Source organism: Chrysochloris asiatica, unplaced genomic scaffold (genome assembly GCF_000296735.1).
Source record: "Chrysochloris asiatica unplaced genomic scaffold, ChrAsi1.0 scaffold00103, whole genome shotgun sequence".
In the NCBI taxonomy this organism is placed as follows: Eukaryota; Metazoa; Chordata; class Mammalia; order Afrosoricida; family Chrysochloridae; genus Chrysochloris; species Chrysochloris asiatica.
Genome location: NW_006408621.1, coordinates 3,009,277 through 3,033,970, shown reverse-complemented (window position 1 = coordinate 3,033,970; position 24,694 = coordinate 3,009,277). Strand labels below are relative to the sequence as shown.

Below are 24,694 nucleotides of genomic sequence, written 5' to 3'. Positions count from 1 at the left end.
CCATGGTATTTTCAACTGCCTCCTATGCATGTGAAAGTTGGACAATGAATAAGGAAGACAGTAGAAGAACTGATGCATTTGGGTTATGATGTTGGTGAAGAATATTGAAAGTACCATGAACTTCCAGAACAAACAAATCTGTGTTGGAAGAAGTGCAGCCAGAATGATCCTTGGAAGACAGGATGGTGAGACTTGCCTTTCATACTTCTAATGAGTTATCAGAAGGGACCATTCCTTGGAGAAGGACATCATACTTGGTAAAGTGGAGGGTCAGCAAAAGAGAGGAAGACCCCCAATGAGATGGATTGACACAGTGACAGTAACAATGGGTTTAAATGTAACAACAATTGTGAGGATTGCAAAGGACCGGGCAGTGTTTCCCGCTGTTATGTATAGGGTAACTATGAGGTGGAACCAACTTGATGGTACCTAACAACAATTTCTGCCCAGGACAGTTAAATGTTCCTCATCTCCCTGGAAGAGTTTTCAAACACAGAGACAAAGAATCTCAGGCTAGGTAGACCATTATTGGGGAGGAATAAAAGATAAGGGGGTATCTTAGTGGGTCCAAGAAGTCTGTTGGCTCTATGGGTTAGGCATTGGGCTGCTAACCACAAGGTTGGGGATTTAAATCCCATAGTAGCTCCACAGAAGAGGAGGCTGCCTGCTGCTTTCAAGACTTAGTCTTAAAAACCCTCTGTAAGCTTGTTATGATTCAGAACTGACTCCAGAGCAGTGAGTTTGGTTGATTTTGGTGAGTGGATCAGCTCTATTCCATTACAAGGCATCGTGGATAAGAGGACTTGTGTCCTTTGCACATTCACTTGTCTGGTAACTCAGATTTCTTCTCCTCTTCTATCCAAAGATACTCCTAGATGTCAATTCTGACCTGACTTCAGTTTTAATAAATACATGGAATAAGAGAGACAAGAGAATCTCAGAGGTAATTTTCCCAATTTGGAGTGTTTTCTGAATGTATTTCTAAATGAGACCCACAAAAGTAATCATTGATGCTTCTGCCCAATCATGCAGGAGGCATACTTTTCTATAAATGGAGAGATACATTTGTTTGTTTTGGTTTGGTTTACTAAACTCTTTTCTTTGTTCTCATGTTACATAGAAACCAAAAGGATATATAAAATTATGTTCAGGGGGCATATGTTGCTGTGGTTGTTAAGTGCTGTCGAGTTGGTTCCTACTCACAGCAACCATCTATAGGGTTTCTGAGGAGCAGCTGGTAGGTTTGAACTGTCAATCGTATATAGTTTATAGTCCAGTTTTATTCCACAGCACCACACTTAGGTATCATGAAATATTTTGATCACATGCTTCTAGTCCACGCAATCAGAAAAGGTAGATGAAACTGGGACCTATAATCTGACTCTTGTTTGGAGCATTATCATAGACTAACCCAGGAGGATTCAATGTAGATAGAAGTTTAATATATTTACTAAGATACTTAACAATGTAGATTTACAAAAGACAGAGTACCTTACTGTAAAAATTGTACCATTTTATTAACTTACCAATGAAAACTTTATAAATCATTTCTAAAGAAGTTGATGCCTTAAAGAAAATGTTGACTGAAAGACTGAATATATGAAAATAATTTCTGAAATCTATCCGAATGATAGGGTTTCTGAGGCTGTAAATCTTTGTGGGGGCAGAAAGCCTCATAATAATGTTCCTCAATATGTATTGTTAATATACTAGTTCTTCAGATGTGATGTCAATATAGTAGAATATAATTTTCCTGAGGGGAGGAATTTTTATTTGTTCAGGTCTATATTCTCAGTGTATGGGAATGTGCTTGGAACATAGTAGATGAGCACTAACATTTGTTAAATAAATGAACACACCATACAATAAAGCATTTCATAGTCACTAAAAGGAATGTGTGGCACTGGCGGATCAGCACTAGATTGTGAACCACAGGTTGGCAGTTCAAACCCACTAGCTGCTCCTTGGGAACCCTATACAGGGTCGTTATGAGTTAATTTGATAGTATTTAACTGGTGTGGCACTGTGGGTTAATGCGCCAGACTGCAAAGCCGTTTGAACTGTAAGGTTGGCGGTTCAATTTCACCACCTGCTCCTCGGAAACCCTATCCAGGGTCACTATGGGTCGGAACTGACTCGATGGCACTTAACAACAACAACAATCACAACAAAAGGAATGACCTGGATCTACAGGTACTGACATGAAATATGGCAAGGACATTTTATTAAGTAAAAAGGGCCACGTTTTGAACAAAGCTTGTTTTAAAAAAAGAAAGAGAGCATGTGTATATGGAGTCAGTTCTGATGCACATCAATCCTGCGTAGGGTTTCTGAGAAGCAGCTGGTGGCTCTGAACTGCCAATCTTGTGGGTAGTTTGTCTTACAGCATCATACCAGGAGTCCTGTGCATATGTGGCTGGCTGGCTATTTGCTATCGAGTTGGTTCCAACTCATAGAGACCCTGTATAGTGTTTTCAAAGAGTGATTGCTGGGTTTGAACCACAGTCCAGGATTAATCCTATAATCCACCAGGACTCCAGAAAGCCTCATCTTTCTCTGGGGGAGCAGCTAGTAGATTGTATTGTTGAGATGTTAGCAGCCCGAAGTGTATCTTACTACCTACCAGGTATGCATGTATATGTATGTATGTGTATACCTATTGTTGTTAAGTGCCACAGAGTAGGTTCTGACTTTGTAGTGACCCTGTATAGGGCTTTTGAGGAGCAGCTATGGGCTTAAACCAATGATCTTGCTGTTAGCAGTCCAGTGCTTAGCGTACAGTGGCACACAAGAACTTTATGTATACCCATATGCATATATAAGTACATATTTGTGTTAAATGGTGGTGGTGATGGTTGTGTACCGCTGAGTTGACTCCAACTCAGAGACCCTGTATAGAGTTCCTGAGGCTGTAAATCTTTACGGGAACAAAAAAATCTCATCTTTCTATCCCAGGGTGACTGGTACATTCAAACTGCTGACCTCAGAATCCACTATGCTGCCAGGAAATTTCAGAAGGAAAATATTAATTATCTTTGCAAAGTAGGAATGGTATAGGTAAAAGTCCATACTGTTTAAACTTTTCAGAGTTATCCTGGTGTGCTGCTGAAGGATAATGCACTAGTCAGTTTGAACCACAAGGTTGGTGGTTCAATTCCACCAGCTGCTCCTTTGAAACTCTATACAGGGTCGCTATGAATCGGAATTGATTCAATGTTCAATGGCACTTAACAACAACAACAATTAAAAAAAAAAAAAAAAGAATTTTGTGGTAAAATCCCAGACCCAGTACAATTCAAAAATGAAACAAAAAGCCCCAAACCTACAACCACTATAGATCTACATGAGTGTTTTAGAATTTGTGTTGCCTTTTCTTTATCTCAGTCTATAGATACAACACAATCACTTACAAAGAAAACCTAAGGACCCGATTATGACTAGAAATTGATGCGAGCTGGACTAGAGAATTAGAATTAGAAACTTCAAAGAATAATTATTAAAAAAAATTCATGCTTTCCTATTTCTTCAGCTTGGATTAGACTTTTATAATCAAAGTTAGGAAAATTGACATGTAACTAATGCAAAAACCCATATGTCCTGTGTCACTTTGTACCACTTATTTTCAATGAGATAAAATAGCTGATTTAAACTTTGAATTTTCCCACTGGGTTTAGATGATTCAGCTGTTTATCCAGCCGCACTCTGCTTAAAAATAGATGGAATGACATCTGTGGGTGCTTTGCAAAAAAATATTCTTTGGAGAAAGAAGCAGCATTCGAATGGCATATTTACCACTTATATAAGAATGGCAAATTGTATGAAATAAGAACTTTATTTAAAATAGTCTTCTTTCCAGTATATAACCTGTAGTTCTATTGGAACCAATCACAATTATTTGATGTACAATGACATCCCATCTGAGTTTTACTATTTGGTGAGTATATTAATTTAATGGGAACCTAACTACAATTGAAAGGTTTTCCGGTGAATTGTATTTTTATGTAGGCTTTTCTCTTCTATTACGTTTCTCATTTTGTGCTTTCACTCACTGTTCTTTCATCCAGTATTTATTGAGTACCTGTTATGTAGCAGGCAGGCACCGTGGTTACAAGAATGAATACGAGGATGATGTTGAATATATTTTACCTGGTTCTATAGTCCTATTTAATCATGTTTACACCAACTTGCCAAAAATAAGAATCAATATTAGCCTTAAATCTGCTGTCATAGGATTCCACAGAGTATAGGATAAAAATTAAAATAGGTTGAGCTTAAAGTATGTCACTAGGAATTTCAAACTGAGTAGCTATTCAGGAGAACTATTGTGGCTTAAAATATGAAATATTAAAATCAGTGTTCCAATCTCAGTTTTATTGTTGATGGTGAAGGATTACAACACTAGGAGGAAATGAAACCAAATGCATTGCCTTCTCACCCAGAAAAAAATAGACTTTGGGAGGAAATTGTATTTATCAGGTACTGTAGCATCCTGTAGGATCAGCACTGGACTGTGAACCACCAGGTCTGCAGTTCAAACCTGCCAGTTGCTCTTAGGAAACCACCCTATACAGGGCCGCTATGAGTCGGAACAGACTCAATGACACTTAACAAAAACACAAATGAAAGAGGAAATCAGGGGTGCTGAGACATGGGAGTGTGCCATCGCTGTAATATGTTTGTCCTGAGTTTTATGGATGTTTTCTCATACAATAATGAGATTAAATTATTTTCCTTCCTTCTCTAGAGTTATCTTAAACCTGAATGTCAGCATACAAGTCCTGGATCAACAGCCCACTTCGGAGAAAGTGCACTTTCATTCCTCCTGTAGTGTGACTTGAATACCTGTATGTTCCCTGTCAATTCTGCCACCTATTACTGCTCAGAGGTGGCCTGCTGGTCAGAAACCAGGGCAATTAGGGGTCAGATTCTGAGAGAAAGAAACTGCTTGCAACTTCCCTTCAGAAGCCACCTCTCTGAGGAAGACTAAGGGGCTCTTCTACCAGATGCACTGTTTTGTCACTAGTCTGCTTCCTCTTTCCATAGACTGTGAATGTTCTTAATAGTCTGTGTGCCCATCCCCTGCCTGCCCAAGAGCAGGGATTGTGCTTCCTTTTTCAGCTTCTCTATACAGATTGCTGTGACATTTGGTACAGGTGACAAATACTAAAGATGAACAAAGAAACAAGCTCCGGAGTCCTGCGGGCTGGCTACTCAGAATGAGGGAAAAAGAAATGATTCTAACACAAAGGGAGAATTTGGTCTCTCACTAGATCCATGTGGAAAAGATCGCTAATAAATAGCACAGGGATATTGTAAGGTGGTGCCATGGGTATGGAGTGGCTTCAGGATGTGTTTTCTGTGTCTCTTTTGTTTTGGAATCCAGACATAGTTTTATTTTCTTTCTTCTTAAGTTTAAACCAGCTGACTGAGACTCACAGTGACCCATGTATGTTAGAGTAGAACTGCGCTCCATAGGGTTTTCAATGACTGATCTTTTGGGGAAAGTGTATTCTCAGGCCTTTATTCTAAGGTGACTCCAGATGGACTTGAAATTGTAATGTTTTCAGTTAGCAGTAGCATGCTGTAACCCTCTAGGTACTACCTGGACTCCATTTGTGGCACTGTGGGTTAATGTGCTGGACCGCAAAGTTGGTTTGAAATGCAAGTTCGGCAGTTCAAGCTCACCAGATGCTCCTTGGAAAATCTATTCAGGGTTGCTATAGGTCAGAACTGACTTGAAGGTACTTAATTGTATGCTTCCTTGTATGCTTATGCATCCTTTATAATGAATTACCTCTTCCTCATCAATGAAGAGTGTTTATTTCTTTTCTGTAAAAGTAAGACATTTAGACATAAGGTAATATTTAAGTATATTCCCTCTTAGGACTCTTTCTAGCTCTATTTGTATACAGTTTTTACTCAGGTGTAAATATGTTACGTTTGGCAAGTAATAGGCATTATTAATCTGTATTTTCTTTCTTTTAATAAATGTGCACTTTAAAGAGACTTTCCAAAACAATACAATTTTTAAAACGTTAGGAAAAATGTATAATTTTACTTTGAGAAAGTGAAAACCCAAATCATACAAGTCATGAACAATGCTCAGTGCAAATACTACACATTTTCCCTCCTTCTAGATTTCATGATAGTTGGAAAAAAAGACCATTTAATACTTCATGACAATGAATTTCTTAGTAATTTTGTTGTTGTTGTTGTTGTTGTTGTTGTTAAGTGCTTTCCAGTTGGTTCTGACTCATAGCGACCCTGTAGAGAGTTTCCAAGAGAGGCTAGTGTGTTTGAACCACCAACTCGGTGGTTATCAATCCAGTGCTTATCCTACAGCATGAGGACTAAATTAAATGGAGCCACAGATCTTAAAATAATGGAGATGGGAAAGACAGATGCAGTACTGTCTTAGAAAGCCAACCATCTGTGGTAGCAGGTGGGCTTCAGATAGCGGGCAATAGAACTGAGTTTGCTGTTCTTTTAGCTCAGCAGGATGGCTCCAACACTACATGCACAGAACTTGGTTATAGAGTAATCAGCACTAGTAAAAATGTAACCAGTCTACTTGACATGAGTAAATATATTAAAATGCTGTTGTTGTTGTTGTTAGGTGCCATCTAGTCAGTACTGATTCATAGTGACCTCATGCACAACAGAATGAAACACTGCCTGGTCCTGTGCCAACCTCAAAAACATTGCTACACTTGAGCCCATCATTTGTGCTACCACTGTGCCAATCTCTCTCATTGGGAGTCTTCCTCTTTTTCACTGACCCTCTACTTAACCAAGCATTATGTTCTTCTCCAGGGACTGGTCCTGCTGATAATACATCCAAAGTATGAGAGATAAAGTCTGGCTATCCTGGCTTCTAAGGAACATTCTGGCTGGGCTTCTTCCCATTGCAAATTTGTTTGTTCTTTTGGCAGTCCATGGCACTTTTAATACTCTCCTCCAACACCATAACTCAAATGCATCAAATTTTCTCTTGTCTTCATTATTCCACATTCAACATTCACATGCATATGAGGCTATTGAAAATATCTTGGCTTTGGTCAGGTGCACCTTAGTCATCAAACTGACAACTTTGCTCTTCAACACTTTAAAAACGGTTTTGTGCAGCAGATTTGCCTAATGCAATATGTTATTTGATATCTTGACTGCTGCTTCCTTGAGTGTTGATGGTTGATCTGAGCAAAATCATGACTTTGACAACTTCAGTCTTTTCTCCATTTATCTGTTGGTCCAGTGGCAAGGATTTTTGTTTTCTTTACATTGAGGTGCAATATCTTCCTTCAATCCTGATGCCATATTCCTCTTCATATAATGTAGCTTCACAGATTTGCTCAGCATTCAGATGGAATAAGTAGAGTGAAAGAATACAATCCTGGTGCACACCTTTCCTAATTTTAAACCAGTGCCCCCTTCTTTTGTTCAAATCTATATATAGGTTCCTTCTGAGCACAATTAAGTGTTCCAGAATACTCATTCTGTGCAATATTGTCTGTAGCTTGTCATGATCCACCAAATCAAAAGCTTTTGCATAGTCAATAAAGCGCAGGTAAATATAGTTCTGTTATTCTCTGCTTTCAGTCAAGATCCATCTGACACCAGCAATGATATGCCTTGTTCCATGTCCTTGTCTGAATCCAGCTCGAAGCTCTGACAGGTGTCTGTCAGTGTACCAATTCAGTGTTTTTTAATTATCTTGAGCAAAATTTTACTTGCATGCAATATTAATGATATTGTCCAATGATTTCTGCATTCTGTTGGGTCACCTCTCTTTCAAATGGGTACAAATTTCCAATCAGTTGGCCAGGTAGCTGTCTTCCAAATTTCTTGACACAGATTAGTGAGTGCCTCCAGTGCCGCATCACTTTGTTGAAAGATTTCAGTTTGTATTCCATCAATTCCCAGAGCTTTCTTTTTTGCTAATGCCTTTAGTGAACTTTGGACTTCTTCCTTCAGTACCATTGGCTCTTGATCCTATGCTACACCTTGAAATGGTTGAATATTGACTATTTCTTTTTGTTACAGTGACTCTGTGTATTCCTTCTTCTTCCATATTCTGGTTTTGTTTTATTACCCCCTCCCCTCCCCATATTCCTTTGATTCTTTCTGCATCATTCAATAGTTTACCCATAGAATATTTCAATATTGCAAGTCAAGGCTTGAATTTTTTCTTCAGTTCTTTCAGCTTAAGAAATGCTGAGTGTGTTCTTCCCTTTTGGCTTTCTAACTCCTGGTCTTTGCACATTTCATTATAAAATTTGTCTTTATCTTCTCGAGCTGTCCTTTGATTTTTTCACCTTAGGTCTTTTGCCTCCTCCTTTCTTCCATTTGTGTTAGCATCTTTATGATGGGAAGCAAGTTTCAGTGTCTTCTGACATCCATTTTTATGTTTTCCTTCTTTATTGTCTTCTTCATGACCTTTTGCTTTCTTCCTGTATGATGTTCTTGATGTCATCCCACAACTCTTTTGGTCTTCAGTTATTATGTCGAATGCATCAATTCTCTTCTTCAGATGATCTCTAAATTCAGGTGGGATATATTCAAGGTCATCTTTTAGCTCTAGTGTATCTGTTTTAATTTTCTTCAATCTCAGCCTGAACTTGTTGTTGTTGTTAAGTGCTGTCGAGTCAGTTGCGACTCATAGAGACCATGGGGCAGCTGGTGAGCTTGAACCACTGACTTTGCAGTTCAAATGGCTTTGCAGTCTGAAGCATTAACCCACAATGCTACACCAGGACTTGCATATGAGCAATTGCTAGTCTGTTCCAGAGTCTGCCTGTTACCTTGTTTGGGCTGATGATATGGAGCTTTTTCATTGTCTCCTTCCACAGATGCAGTCAATTTGATTTCTGTATATTTCATCTGGTAAGATTCATGTGTATACTTGTCTTTTATGTTATTTGAAAGATATTTTCAATAAATAAGCCATTGGTCTCGCAAAATTGTATCATGTGATCCCATTTCTATCACGAAGGCCATGTTTTCCAGCAACTGGTCCTTCCTCTTTGTTTCCAACCTTTGCATTCCAATCACCAGTAATTATCGATGTATTTCGATGGCATGTTAGTATCAATTTCAGACTGAAGAATTTGGTAGAATTCTTCAATTTCATCATCACTGGCTTTAGTGGTTGGAACATAAATTTGAGTAATATTTGTATTAACTGGTCTTCTTTGTAGGCAAAAGGATATTATTCTATCACAGAAAATATTGCATTTCAAGATAGATTTAGAAATGTTTTTATGATGATGAATGCTCTCATTTGAAGACATGTTTTTATAAAATCAATACTTTTAATTCCACTAATCAGGTCTTTATGGAGTACTGCTTTGTGGTTGTAGGATAAGCACTTGACACAAGATTGTTTGAATCAATGTCTGTAGTTCAAACTCACCAACCATTCCTCAGAAACCCTATACAGGGCCACTAGGAATTGTAAGCAACTTGACAGCACTTAACAACAAGCATTTGGTTGGTGGTTGAAACCCACCAGCCACTTTGCTGGAAATGATGCGTCAGTTGGTTTCCTTAAAGATTTACAGCCTTGGAATCCCTATGGAGCAGTGGTAATCTTTCCTACAGAGTCATTATGAATCAAAATTGACTTGATGGTAACAAGTCATCAGGCCTTTCAGTTGTTAAGAAATACATCATTGGCCCTTTTTATGAAGTTGGTGCCGAAGATAGTGCTGAAAGTGAAGAAGTAAGCCCCTCCCAAAACTGAAGTCAAAGCAAAGGCATTGAAGGCCAAGAAGGCAGTATTGAAAGGCATCCACAGTCACACACACAAAAGATCCATGGTCACCCACCTTCCGGTGGCCCAAGACACTTGGGCTCTGAAAGCAGCCCAAATATTCTCAGAAGGGCATGCCCAGGAGAAACAAGCTTGACCACTATGCCATCATCAAATTCCCTCTGACTACTGAGTGAACCATGAAGAAGATTGAAGATGTAATACACTTGTGTTCAGTGTGGAAGTCAAGGCCAACAAGCACCAGATCAAACAGGCTGTGAAGAAGCTCTATGACCTTGATGTATTCAAAGTCAACACCTTAATCAGGTCTGATGGAGAAAAGAAGGTATATGTTCAATTGGCTCCTAACTAGGAGGCTTTGGATGTTGCCAACAAAATTGGGATTATCTAGACTTAGTTCAACTATCTAATTCTAAATATAAATTGTTTAAATGCAAAAATATATAGATTTCATTGTAGGTTTATGAACCAATATGATGCATAATATTAGCCATTGTGGAGCACAGTGTTTCAGTTTCAACAATTGAATGGTGGTGAGACACACACTTGTGTCTCTGAAAGTGTCTGGTCTTATGCTTTGCACATAAGAAAAGTGTTCAAAACTCCTTTTCTGATTAATGAGTGATGTGAAACCCTTCACTATTGCCCACAAACACTCTATTTGGAAGAGAGACACAACTTTTTCTGTTGCTAGTAATGAGAAAACTTTTGGAATTAGATTGTTAACTGTGCAATTCTAAATTTACCAAGTACTTAAAATGGATAAAACCAACAGTTGTCAGCTAGGTAATTCCAGCTCATGGTGATCTCAGGTGTGGTAGAGTAGAACTGTGCTCCAGAGAGTTTACAGTAGCTGATTTTTGGGAAGCAGATCACCAGATCTTTTTTTTCAGTGCATCTCAGTGTGGACTTGAAACTGCAACCTTTTTGTTAGTAGCTGAACTGTGTCACCCAGTGGCACCCAGAATGACGATAAAGGAGTTCATAATTTGTTCTTGAGACTTGGGACATATTAAGGAGTCCTTTTGAGTTGCTTGCTTGGGTGTGGGTAGATGCTATAGATGCTGAATTGCTTGGTAACTTCTTAGTGATAAATTTAATTCATAAAATTTGTGAATATGACATGCTTTACTACTGCTTTTATTATTTCTTTTTATAGTAAGACAATAGTAATGTCCATTTATGGAATCCTGGTGTGGCGCTGTGGGTTAATGTGCCAGACTGCAAAGTAGTTTGAACTGCAAGGTCGGCGATTCAAGCTCACCAGCTGCTCATTAGAACCCTATACAGGGCTGCTATGGGTCGGAATTGACTCAATGACACTTAACAACAAGAATGTCCATTTATAGATCATGCATTGAACATGATAACTTCAAAGGAAAAAACTGTGAGTCTTAGAAAACTTTCTTTCAAATGTGAAATACAACAGACAAAAACCTGTGGTGTCATACTTGAAAATGAATTGGTGGACATTTAACACAGTATTCTCTTGTTGTCCTTTTACATGCTGCCTTGTTGTTGTTGAATGCCATTGAGTTGTTTCCAACTCATAGCAACCCGGTATAGAATTTCTGAAAAATTGTTGTTAGATTTGAACTGTTGGCCTTTTGGTAAGCAGTCCAGTGTTTATCCTACTGTGCTACACCATGACCCCTGAGGTTTTATACTCAAAAAAGAATTAATGTACATTTAACATGGTATTTTCTCATTCTTCTTTTACAGGCCTCTCCATTTTCTACGAGAAAGAAACAAAACAAAAGAGATGGCAAGTAAGAGCTGGAAATGAAGAAAGCATGCCCTTGAATTTGAGTTGTTTGGTATCTTAGCTCTCTAGTATTGCTATAACAGAAATACCACAAGTGGATGGCTTTAACAAACAGGAATCTATTCGCTCAGAGTTTATAAATTCAGAATTATAAGTCTGAATTTAGACACAATTCAATCCATGACATTTCACCCTTTGGCCCTCCAAAATCCATGTCTTTGCTGCACACAAACCTCTTTCATCCCCTTATATTATTCCCCAATTCTTTCAAGTCCAAATTCCACACTGAGACAGAATTTCTCTTCTTCTGTGAATCTAGAATACAATTTATCTGCTTCCAAACACGATGGTGGAAAGGGCAAAAGGAAGACATTTCCATTGCAAATGGAACAACTGGAGAGGAAAGGGAAAACGGGCACCTAGCAAGTAAAAAGTCAGTAGCTCTCAAGTCTTGAAAATAATCTTTTGGTTTGTGTCACCATCTAAGCAACCATCATGACTGCCAGACTCTGGGTGTTGGTCATGCAGTCTGGATTCTGGGTAGAGGCCCCTTACTCTGGGGCGCCAGCTCTGCCTTCCAGGCCCACTGTAAAGGCAACTCTGCTCCATTGGCTTGTTGTTAAGTGCTGTTGAGTAGGTTCAGACTCATAGCGACCTTTTCTGAGCAGTGGCTGGTGAGCTTGAACTGTCAAGCTTGTGTTCAAACGAATCTTGCAATCCAGCACATTAACCCTGAGTACCAATGCCAAAATTCCATCAATGGTCCATCTCTTCTAGGTAATGTATACATATATATTTTTTTTCTGTTAAGCATGTCTTGGCCAGCTGTTCAAGGGGAGAAGAAGAGAATATAGCAGGAGAGGGAATAAGATATATGGAGGCATGGGCATAGAAAAAGATACAGCATGTTCTGTAAGAAATACCAAATTTACATACAACTCACTGTGTGCCAAACTAAACATGTTTTATTTCAGATCTAAACTTCTCAGGGAGCTCCTAGAAATAGATTAAGTTACAGGCACTCAGTCTCTTGTTAATAGTATTGACTTGAGTCACCTTGGGCTCAAGAGTCAGTTTCAGGATTTCTTTTCTTAAATTATCTCTAATTTTCTATCACCAATGTGGCACTGAAAGCAATAGAATAGATCCTTCTGTTTCTGGGTCACAGGTTCTCTTTTCTAAGATTTTATAAGTCATCACACCCTGCCTCAACAGCACACCTGACTGCCCAAGGAAGTTCCCCAAACCATCTTTTCTTCTGAACTGATTACCATCTTCTGAAAAGGTATTCCACCATCTGCTCATCCACCTAAGCACTCATGTTCCAACTCCAACCACCATTTAGGACCTCCTTTATTGGTTAAGATTTCAATTCTGTTTATGTTTGAAAGCTTCACAGATGATGTCAACCTTTGACCTGCTCTTTCTTAACTTCCTCTAATGCAAGGCATTATGGGAGCATCAGCTGTATATTCCTGGTATGCATTTAATACTTAGAATATCTCTCTACTCCACATGGTTAGCTTTTGCAATGTTTCCTTTCTTATGTTGTTGTTCTTGTTGTTGTTAGGTGCCATCGAATTGGTACTGACCCATAGCAACCTTATGCACAGCAGAACTAAACACTGCCCTATCCTGGGCCAACCTCACTACTGTTGCCATGCTTGAGTCCATCGATGCTGCCACATTGCCAAGCCATCTCCTTGGGGGTCTTCCTCTTTTTCTCTGACCCTCCACCTTACTAAACGTGATATCCTTCTCAAGTGACTGGTCCCTCCTGACAATATGTCCAAAGTATGAGAGACGAAGTTTGGCCATCTTGGCCTCCAAGGAGCACTCTGGCTGCACTTGTTCCAAAACAGATCTATTGGTTCTTTGGCAGCCCATGGCACTTTCAACATTCTCCTCCAACACCACAACTCAAAGGCATCAATTCTTCTACGGTCTTCCTTATTCACTGTGCAGCTTTTGCATGCATATGAGATTATTGAAAACACTTTTCTTATCGTAATATTTTATTATTCTTTATCAGCTCATTTGGAGTCATTTCCTAAAATATCAGCACTATATTGATTTCCTTTGGCTGCTATAAACAATTATGACAAACTTGGTATCCTAAAACAGTATATACTTATTTTCTTACAGATCTGGGGACAAGAAATTCAAAATAGTTTCACTGGCTGTAAGTGAAAAGTATGGGCAGGGCTATACTCCCTCTGGAGGCTCTAGGGGAGAGTCCTTAACTTTGTCTTTTCCATCTTCTAGAGCATCATTCCTTACATTTCTTGACTATGACTTCTTCTTCTTCTATCTTGAAAACCAACATCATAGTATCTCAGATCTTCATGGCCACATCATCTCCTTCTGTGGTCAAGTTTCCTTCTGCTTCCCCTGTGGTTACCTGCACTACTCATCTCAAGGTCCTTAACTTAACTATATCTGCAACGTCTCATTTCCCATATAAGGTACTATCTTATCTAGTGGATGGCTTTAATAAACATAATTTTATTATCTCACAGTTTAGGAGGGTAGACATCTGAATTTAGGGTGCCAGCTCTAAGGAAAGGCTTGCTTTGCCAGCTTTAGGGGAAAGGCCTTGTGTCCTTTAACATATGTGAACCTGGCATTCCTTGGAGATTTCCATGTGTCTTGGTATCAATCTTTCCCTGTGTCTAGGAGGTAGTCAGTGCAGGGACCCTGATTGTAGGATGTGCTCCACAACCATCTCTTCATGCTTTGTAGTAGTAAGTTTCCTCTCTCTGCTCTTGCCTCTTATTGGTGGTCAGATAAAAAGGTGTGACTCAAGCAAGGATGTGACTTGAGTAAGCGCATGAGTTGAGTACTTGTATAGTGGTGTGACTTAAGTGAGAGCATGAGTTGAGTACTTGTATAGTGGTGTGACTTAAGTGAGAGCATGAGTTGAGTACTTGTGTAGTAGTGTGATCTGAGTAAGTGCATGAGTTGAATACTTGTGTAGTGGTGTGACTTGAGTAACAGTGAAACTTGAGTCCTGCCCTCTGGTAAGGCTGTGACTCAAGATATCACCCACTTCAATTTTGCCTCATAAACATTTCATATTTAGGATTTACAACACATATCACAAAGTGAGGATTGTTATATAGATCACAAAATGGATGACAAGCATACAATACTGAGAATGGTTTAGCCCTCACACCTAGTTTTGGGGACAAATTTCAATCCATTGACAGGTACTAGTCACCTACTCCCAGGAACGGATCCTTCCTGATAACATATCCAAAGTATGAGCATTCTGGCTGTACTTCTTCCAAGGCAGATTTATTGGTTCTTCTGGGAGTCCATGGTTCTTTCAATATTCTTTTCCAATACCATAATTCAAATGCCTCAATTCTTCTATCATCTTCTTCATTCACTGCCCAACTTTTGCATGCATATGAGGCTATTGAAACTGTCATGGCTTGGATCAAGGGAACCTAGTTCTCAAACTGATATCTTTACTCTTTAGCTTTTTTTTTTTGAAATGTTTGCTCTTTAGCATTTTAGCAGATTTGCCTAATGCAGCAATACATGTTTGATTTCTTGACTGCTGCTTCCATGAATGTTGATAGTGGATCTGAGTACAGTGAAGTCTTTGGCAACTCCAATCTTTTCTGTGTTTATCATGATGTGATTTAGTGGTCTAGTTGTTAATTGAGTATTTACGGTGCGACAGGCAACATTGTATAAGGCAGGCGCCATTATGATCTCTATTTTACAGATAATGAAATTGAGCACAGGACGGTTAAATGACTTGGTCAAAATCACACTGAGGAAAGGTAGAAAGAGGACTCCATCCTAGGCCCATTCAACTCTAATACTGTAGTTTACTCTCACAGTGCTGTGTTGCTGTTATGTGCTGTCGAGTTGGTTCCGACCCATAGTGACCCTATGTAGGGTTTCCGAGGAGCAACTGGTGAGCTTGAACTGCCAACCTTGCAGTTCAAATGGCTTTGCAGTCTGGCGCATTAACCCACAGCACCGCACCAGGACTACAGCACAGTGCTGTAGCACCTCCCATATTGTGACTATGAGCATCCACGAGCATGTGTTGGTTTGTACCACAAAGCCTTGAAATACAAGATGTAAAACATCACAAAAATTGAAAAAGTGCCTTCTCTAGCTGTACTTCTAGATATTTCTTCCACAGAGAGCATTGCTAATTAAGTGGTTGGATGGTAAAAAGCAGCAATTTTCTTCTCCACTGTAAGACCAGTGGAGGCCCCCTAAGTATTCTGACGTCAGGCTAAGGCAGAGGGACACGAAGGGCCTACTGAGCTTAGGCAAAAGCACTGTGGAAAGAGTAATCATAGAGCAAGACCAGGGAAAAATCCCTGGTGAAAGGGACAATGGGAGAGAAACAGAAAAGTATGGCCCCACTTCTTTCACTATGGGGAGAGCAAGAAATAGAACAAAACTCCTGTAGAAACAGGAGTGTAGAAGGAAACTGGAGAATAAAGAATACAGCACAAAGAAAAGTATTTTCAGATTAACAGTAAAGAAAAACTATACTTGGGTAGACTATTGAAGGTCAGGAAATAAATGAACATAGGCAGGACATGAAAATCAAGGTATTTTATAACGTCCCTATTCATTTTTGAGATTAAAATGTTCTCATTCCAAGGAAGAAGTGAGTGGGCCATGTGAGGAATAGAAAGTTCTGCCTCTTGTACTCAAATAGATCAGAAGGGCTCATTCCTTAATATCAATGTCACTTAGGCAACTTGAGCCTCATTAATGAAGATTAAAAAATTTATGTGAACCACCTTAACAAGGTACTGCAGAGATGAGTAACATAAAGAATCCTTGCTTTCAGTTCCTTCAATCGCATCAACACAGATGACAATAAAGCTTGATAAGGAGTCTAGCCAGTGATTCGTCCATTCAAACAAAATTTACTCTGTACCAGGCCATGTGGTGGATCATGAATCACAGCTGTAATAAGAGAGACAGATCTACCCCTTCATGGAACTGGCAGACTAGTAGAAGATCCAACAAGTAAATACTCAATTTTATTAAAAAGATATAAATGATATGGAAATCATGGATGTTACGAGAACATATGGAACCCTAGCGGTGCAGTGGGTTAAATGTTGGGTTGCTAACCACAATGTTGGTGGTCCTGTTCCTTGGGATAAAGATGAGGCTGTCTGTTCCCATAAAGCTTTACAGTTTTTGAAACCATGTGGAACAGTTTTGCTGTGTCCTATAGGGTCACTGTGAGTTGGAATTAACTCAATGGTAGTGGGTTTTTTTGTTTGGGTATGAGAACATACTGAGAGACGGGTACCTGATTCACCTGGCCTGTCCAGGAAGACTTCTTGGCGGAAGTAACATCTTGGATGAGACAATGGGAGAAAAACAGAAATGTAAGGCCCAGCTACTTTCACTATGGAAGAAACAAGAAAAACAGAAAACTCCTGTAAACACAGGAGTAGAGAAAGGAGATTGGGGTGGATAGAAAAAAACAAATGAGAAGGCAATGGAAAGGGATCAATCAGAAAATCCTGGATAAAAAAGACCAGACTTACTGGTCAGGAAAAGACTGGAGGAAGCCCAGACTATGGTCCTTAATCACCCTTCAAATCTGAAATGGAACTCACCCTGGTGACCCAATTTTTAGCCAAATGTTGTTGTTGTTGCTGTTAGGTGCCATTGAGCCAGTTCTGATTCATAGAGACCCTTTGTATAACCGAAGAAACACTGTCTGGTCCTGTGCCACCCTCACAATGGTTCTGCCCGAGCCCATTGCTGCTGCCACTGTGCCAATACATCTCGTTGAGGATGTCTTCCTTTTTTTTCACTGACTCTCCATTTCACCAAGCATTATGCTTTCTTCAGGGACCGGTCCCTCCTGGTACTGTGTCCAAAATGTGAGAGATAGTGCTTCCAAGGAGCACTCTGGCTGTATTTCTTCCATCATAGATTTGTTTGTTCTTCTGGTAGTTCATGGTACTTTTAATATTCTCCTCCAACACCATGACTCAAATATATCAGTTTTTCTATGGTCCTCCTTATTCATTGTTTTGCTGCATATGAGGTTATTGAAAATACAATTGGTTTGGGTCAGGTGCACCTTAGTCCTCAAACTGACATCTTTGCTCTTGAACACTTTTAAAGAGGTCTTGTGCAGCAGATTTGCCTGATGCAACACATCATTTGATTTCTTGACTGCTGCTTTCATGAACACTGATAGCAGATTCATGCAAAATGAAGTCTTTGACAACTTCATTTTTTTTCTCCATTTATCAGGATGTTATTTATTGATCCAGTGGTGAAGATTTTCCTTTACATTGAGCTGCAACCCATACTGAAGGCTGTGACAGATAGGTACATAGGGCAGACAACAACTAGTGTAAATAGTTGTAAGATATGCTTATCATGGAATGGTCAACAATTCACTATCAAAAGGGCAACATTTACCTAAGGGCAAAGATCAGAAGGGTTGAGAATGGGGATGGAATGGAAATAAGAACTATGGAGAGGAAGTGGGATAACAGTTGTTATGTGGAGGGGATTGCAATCATTGAGATGAAACAAAGTGTGTGATTTGTTGAAGGTAAAACTGATGATCTTCTCTGTAAGCCTTCACTCAATTCACAATTAATTTCAAAAAAATAAAAGAAAGAGAGAGAGAGCAGCTCATTCCAAGGCTCTGAGGCGAGAGAACTTGGAACCTAAAGTAAATTCCAACCCACCCACTGCCATAAAGTCGACTGCAACTCATAGTAACCCTATGTAGGGTTTCCAAGGCTGTAAATCTTTACATGGGGAACAAACGCCATTTTCCTTCCATGGAGCTGCTGGTGTGTTTGAACTGCCCACCTTGAGGTTAGAAGTCCAGTGCTTATCCTAAAGTACCACCAGGGCTTCTTAAAAGTAGATCAGTAGGGCTGAAATGTAGAGTGTTTAGGAGCTCTGGTAGCGTAGTGGTTATGAGTCGGGCCGCCAACCTCAAGGTCAGCAGTTCGAAACTACCACAGCAGTTCCACAGGAGAAAGATGAGGCGTTCTGCTCATGTAAAGATTTACAGCCTCAGAAACCCTGTACAGGGTCGCTCTGAGTCGGAACCAACTCCACGGTACTTAACAACAACAACAAAGAAACAAGGCTTTTCCAATGGTAAAGAGAAATCATTGGAGGCTTTTTATAGAAAAGATTTAACAATTCTATTTGTATTTGGAGTCCAGGTGTGGCACTGTAGGATAAGCACTGGATTGCTAACCATAAGGTTGGTGGCTCAATCCCATCAGACTCTTCTTGGAAACCCTATACAGGGTCATTATGACTCAAAACCAACTCAAAGGCACTTAACAACATTTGTATTTGAAACAAATCTAAAGTGTGCAGAATGAACTGGATTAAGGGAAACTAGAGGCAAGAAAACCACTTAGGAAGTCATTCTAATAATCTCTGTGCGAAATGACAGCCAACTGAGAGGGTATCAGAGGAGTGGACACTGGTGAATAGAAATAAAATGGGAAGGATTTGGCGATTTCCCCACTCATTCCTTCATCCTTTTATTCAATCAACTTTCAGGAGTTTACCTTGGAGACATGATAAGAAGTAACAGAGAGGGAGGTATCAAGGTTGTTTCACATATTTTGGGCTAAACAAATGGATAGACAGTGATGATATTTACAGAGAGGGCAAACACAGGATAAGGAGGCTTGTGGGGAAAGACAGAGGACATTTTTAATAGCATAGGTTTTGAGTAATGCCTTTATTTTTGTAACCCAGATATCCTTGGGTCTCCCAGTCTGTGAGTATAAATGAGGTCACATTAACAATAATAAACATGGAGAGTGATATTTTAATCCTAGCTCATCTTTGCTCCTCCTCCAGTTAATTCTGATTGTCCACAAGAATGAGCTTTGCATGCATTTAGGAACAAAGCTGCTTGCTGCCTTCTGCTCAGGCCTCCTTGTTCTGCTGCCAAGAACTTCTTGTGGTGGTGGGCCATCTGTGACAATGCTGCTGCCTCTGTCGCCACTGTCCTCAGTGGGTGGTGACTCCATGGTATTTGGTGTGTGCATGTGTGTATAGAGACAGCAGTGCTGTTGTCTCTGGATTTTCTCCATTATTTAACTAACACAGAGCATGTGTTTGTGGTTCTATTAGTTATACCTGCCTTGAATTTGTGTGATACTGTAAGATAGGTACTATACTGCTAACCACAAGGTTGGTGGTTCAAACCCACCAGCCATTCTTCAGAAACCCTTGAAGGATTTTCAGACAAAAGATTTAATGATTCTATTTGTATTTGGAGTCCAGGTGTGGCACTGTAGGATAACCATTGGACTGCTAACCATAAGGTCGGTGGTTCAATCCCATCAGACTCTTCTTGGAAACCTAATACAGGATCATTATGAGTTGAAACCAACTCGACGGCACTTAACAACAACATTTGTATTTGAGACAAATCTATAGTGTGCAGAACGGACTGGATCTTAAGGGAGACTGTTGTTGTTGTTAAGTGCAATTGAGTCAATTCCAACCCATAGTGACCCTGTATAGGGTTTCCAATGAGCAGCTGGTGAGCTTGAACCACTGACCTTACAATTCAAATGACTTTGCAGTCTGATGCATTAACCCACAGGCCACACCAGGACCCCTAAGGGAGACTAGAGGCAAGGAAACCACTTAGGAAGTCTTTCAAATAATCTCTGTGAGAAATGACAGTCAACTGAGAGGGTGACAGAGTTGTTTTGAGTAGGAAGTGACAAGATAACATTTAACAACAAGGATGCCTGCAAGGGTTAACAGTGCTGTACCACATTGTGAAGAATGCGAGTGAGGGTCAACCACCCAAACACATCAGTTTAGTATTTACCATCAGTTTAGTATTAGGTGGCAACAGTGGATAGAAAGTCATGCTGGCACTAAAGTCTTCTTATTGGACAAATGGCAGGAAATAGAAGACAATACCTTTGTGATTACCAAAAAGTTTGTTTTCTAGTTTTCGTTTCTGCCAGTTTTACAAGGAACACAATACAATCCATAGCTTTTGGACGAGGGAAACTAGAGAGAACGGAAATAGGAAAATACCAGAACTAAAGAGGCAAACAATTGTAAGTGGCAGCCAAGAGTGGTCTGGAGCTATGAAGTGTGAGAAAAAGGGAGGAAAGAGGAGAATAAACTGAGCACCGTTTAAATCCCAAACAACCCACCAGGTTTGAACTTCCAGTAGACCGCTACAAACTGAAGAGCCGAGAAACTGAATCTATTTGAAAAATCCTGAAGTATGTATAGGTAACATATGTCTGTCTTGATGGTCTTAAAAATGAACTGTGATAGACTAAAACAACATCCTCCTACTTCTTATAGGTTTACAAAATTACAGGCATTTCAAGAAATGCCTGAAATTTGTAGGTGGACCATTGGTGATATTTCAAGAGGACTGTCACTCATGGTAGCTAAATACTTGTATTCAGTGAGCTTATTGATTATACCTCTTGAAAAAAACAACAACAACAGCAACCAAAAACAGACATTGTGAGCAATTATAAAGGGGAAGATTAAAGTTCTTTCCTTTTCTAGAAAAGTCTGATTGCGATATTTAAAGATTTAAATGAAACAAAAACTTCTGATACACACAGCTTATTTCCTTTATATAAAAACAGAATAGAAACAGGAGAAAAAATTCCTCTTCAGTTCTCTGAAATTTCCCATACTTTTTCAGTTGTTTTACAATCTTTTGAGGTCACCTACTTTCAAAGAATAGGGTCTTTGATTTTCAGGTGACATGACAAGGAAATTCAGAATGCCTGAAAATGTATCTTTAATTCTACCTTTCATTTTTGCCATTCTCATAGAAAAGATGATAATTCCTTCCTCATCTTACTAATAAGCCTTTGCTAATTCAGAGATTTGTGCTGTGATCTGAAAAGAATTAAACCACTGTGTGTCAAGCACTGAAAAGGTCTGTCACAAAAGTATAGCCAACTTATTCATTGTCGGTTCTTATTTTTGAGACATAGCAGCTACTGTAGTCATAACCCCATAAGAGAGACCTGATGGCTTTTAAGTCTATGAACTTCAGTGGACAAGTACATTTCCTTCATGGACAGAAATCATGGTAGCTAGAAGAAATCAATAAAGTAATCATGAAAATTCACATTACCAGAATGTTACTATTTTTAAAACACAATTCTACAAACTAAAACCACCTAAACTGGAGCCATGGGATAATTTTAGCAATTGAAAAATTACTACCTTCTAGAATAACATGTACTTGGAAATGTAATGATTCAGAAATGAGTATGATACATATATTCTGCTCTCCTTAGAGTACATTCAACATCAATTTATAATATATCATGCTAAATATATTCAGTAATCATTCCAATTATTTTATCAGTTTTTTCCTGCACCTAAGTATTTTGCTGTTTTATTAAATTCATTTTTCACTAAAAATAATAAAAATATTACTAGATAGATGTCAGTCTAAAAAGCTCCATTCCTTCCTTTAACCCTTCTAGTATCATAAGCAAGCTAAGCAAAGAAAAACAGTACATTGGGGGTACTCTTATGAAAAATGGTTTATCCCAAATTCACAGACATCATCAAGCATAAAATTAACTCCACCATGTTAAGAGAAAAAATTATGGATTAGCACAGAAATCAAAGACAAAGAAACTGTTTCTTTGTCTTTCCATAGCCCAGAATTGCCATTAGCTTACCTTATTAGCTGAAATGCCAAACAGAAAGTCTTTATGGAAAATTAAGTTCATTATTCATCTCAGCTTTGATTCGGTATAGTGCAGCTGAGAGCATTTAGCTTCTCTCTACGATTTGCCAATGCAAAGTGGGTGAGTAAGGCAGTAAACACAAGGACTGGGAGGAGTGGTTGGCCATCACTCACAATCCTGGACTTGTAACTTTACATCTTCATTCATCTGAGACTACTTAATGAAATTAAATCATATAACTGAAGGATAGCTGATAGTGAATACTCAGTGCAGATATCTATGCCTTTGCAATTTGCCATAGCAGTTACAGTTACAGTGTATTGCACGTTAACTGCTCCTGCAAATGTACATTGCTATCTTTCATTATCTGGGTGGATTCTTAGGCTATTGATTCACTTTGTAGCACATGTAAGGGATGACGCACATTCTGCCAGGGAGGTATCACTTGGGGGAGGGGTCCCTATTATTTGCTAAAGAAAGCTTGCCTGATTGTTTCACTAGTGATGGAAAGACAGATGCATTTTTGAAAATAAATGGGCATAGATACACAAATTGCCTACAACATCCAAATAGTAAATAAAGAAAGAGACTTTCGGGCTTTAGCAGTAAAGTGATAACAAGTCTTTCTCTTCTGGACATTAATAAATCTCTTTTAGGGGAAAAATAGTCATATTAATAATTTATTAAATTTCTTCAAAACAAAAAAGTTTTAGAAAACTTTGAAGTTCTTGTTGTTGTCCAGTGCCATCAGAAAACTTTAGGCAAATATTTTTTATTTTTAAAAAGTTGTCCCTCATAAAGAAACACTGTAGACAATCTAGTTTTATTTCCAAATGGAGCAAAGTTCGAATTGTTACAGAATGTTCCAAAGTGATATACTGCCTAGAATTTGGGTGTGCAACATTTATTAAAATCCCCCTTTACTAACTGAAAGGTACAACCACAAGACCAGTCCTTGTCCCTGTGCAGTGCAACTCTGTCCACAGCAAAGCTGTCCAGTTTTAATAGGCAGCATAGCTTTTCAAATCTTTCCGTCTGTCACTATGCAAAACCAAAGCACCTCAAACTTCCTCTCCTAGATTAATGAGAGTGGAAATACCTCTAACAGAAAATGATCAGGAAAAACACAATATTAAATTATTAATTTGCCTCAAAATTTTAAACATAGAATTATTACATGGACCAGCAATTGCACTCTCGGGCAAATCTACTTTTATATTCAAGAGAAATGGAAACAGGTATTCACAGAAGAACTTGTGCAGGGACGCTCATAGCAGTAGTATTGTTCATAATAGCTAAAAGTGGAAACACCCCAAATGTCCACCAACCAAAGAATGGATAAACAAATGTGGTATATCCATACAATGGCATACTATTTGATATTAAAAAGAAATGAAATATTGCATGCTACTCTGGTAGCGTAGTGGTTACGAATCGGGCTGTGAACCTTAAAGGTCAGCAGTTCGAAACTACCAGCTGTTCCGCGGGAGAAAGATGAGGCTTTCTTCTCCCGTAAAGATTTACAGCCTCGGAAACCCTGTACAGGGTCGCTTCGCTATGAGTCAGAACCGACTGGAAGGCACTTAACAACAACAACAACAACAACTATATAGATGAACACTGAAAACATTTGTGCTAACGGAAAAAGTTAGCCACAAAAGACCACATACTCTATGATTCCACTGATATGAAATGTCTCAAATAGGTAAATTTATAGAGATGGAAATATTTTAGCGGTTGCCAATCTGGGGTACAGAGCTTTTTTTAAAAAAAATTTTTTGAGCTAAGACAATGTTCTAATTAAGATTTAGTTGATGGCTGGAAAACACTGTGAATAGATGCAAACCAGTGGATTATATACTCAAAGTCAGTGAATTTTATGGTTTGGGAATTGCACTCCAATAAAGGAAGTAGTAAAATTACTGACTTGTGACGGAAACACTGTCTCATAATACTTTTATATATTGTTGTTAAGTACCATTGAGTCATTCTGACTCATAGCGACCCTGTATAGGGTTTTCGAGACTTAAAATCTTTGCGGGAGCAGAAAGTCTCATCTTTCTCCCACAGATCAGCTGGAAGGCTCAAACCACAGAGCTGTGGTTCTGGGTCCAGTGCGTATCCTACGGCGCCACCACACTCCCCACCTTTATGTACTGTTGCTGGGTTGTTAAGTGTCGTTGAGTCCATTCCGACCCATAACGGAGTCGATTCCGACACATAGCAACCCTGTATAGGGTTTCCGAGGAGCAGCTGGTGAGCTTGAAGTGCTGACGTTGCAGCTAAAGCGCCACACCAGTACACACATTCTCTCTCTCTCTCTCTCTCTCTCTCTCTCTCTCTCTCTCTCTCTCGATATATATACATATATAGTTGTTGTTGTTAAGTGCCGTCGAGTCGGTTCCGACCCATAGCGACCCTGTACAGGGTTTCCGAGGGTGTAAATCTTTACGG

At 39.2% G+C, this 24,694-nt stretch overlaps 1 protein-coding gene across 7 annotated transcripts in view; it reads right to left on the bottom strand.

Annotated features, from left to right (window-relative positions):
• The window catches only part of DLGAP1 (discs, large (Drosophila) homolog-associated protein 1), a 461,019-nt gene that overhangs the window by 385,643 nt on the left and 50,682 nt on the right, over positions 1-24,694 (bottom strand). For 2 of the 7 annotated variants that reach the window (XM_006867260.1, XM_006867262.1), the window contains exon 1: positions 22,232-22,358. The exons of the other annotated variants lie outside the window; for them this stretch is intronic. In XM_006867260.1, the coding sequence (XP_006867322.1) occupies positions 22,232-22,282 (51 nt within the window). In that variant the 5' untranslated portion in view covers positions 22,283-22,358. Of the gene's footprint in view, positions 1-22,231; positions 22,359-24,694 lie in introns of those variants that run through there. 7 annotated transcript variants of the gene reach the window in all.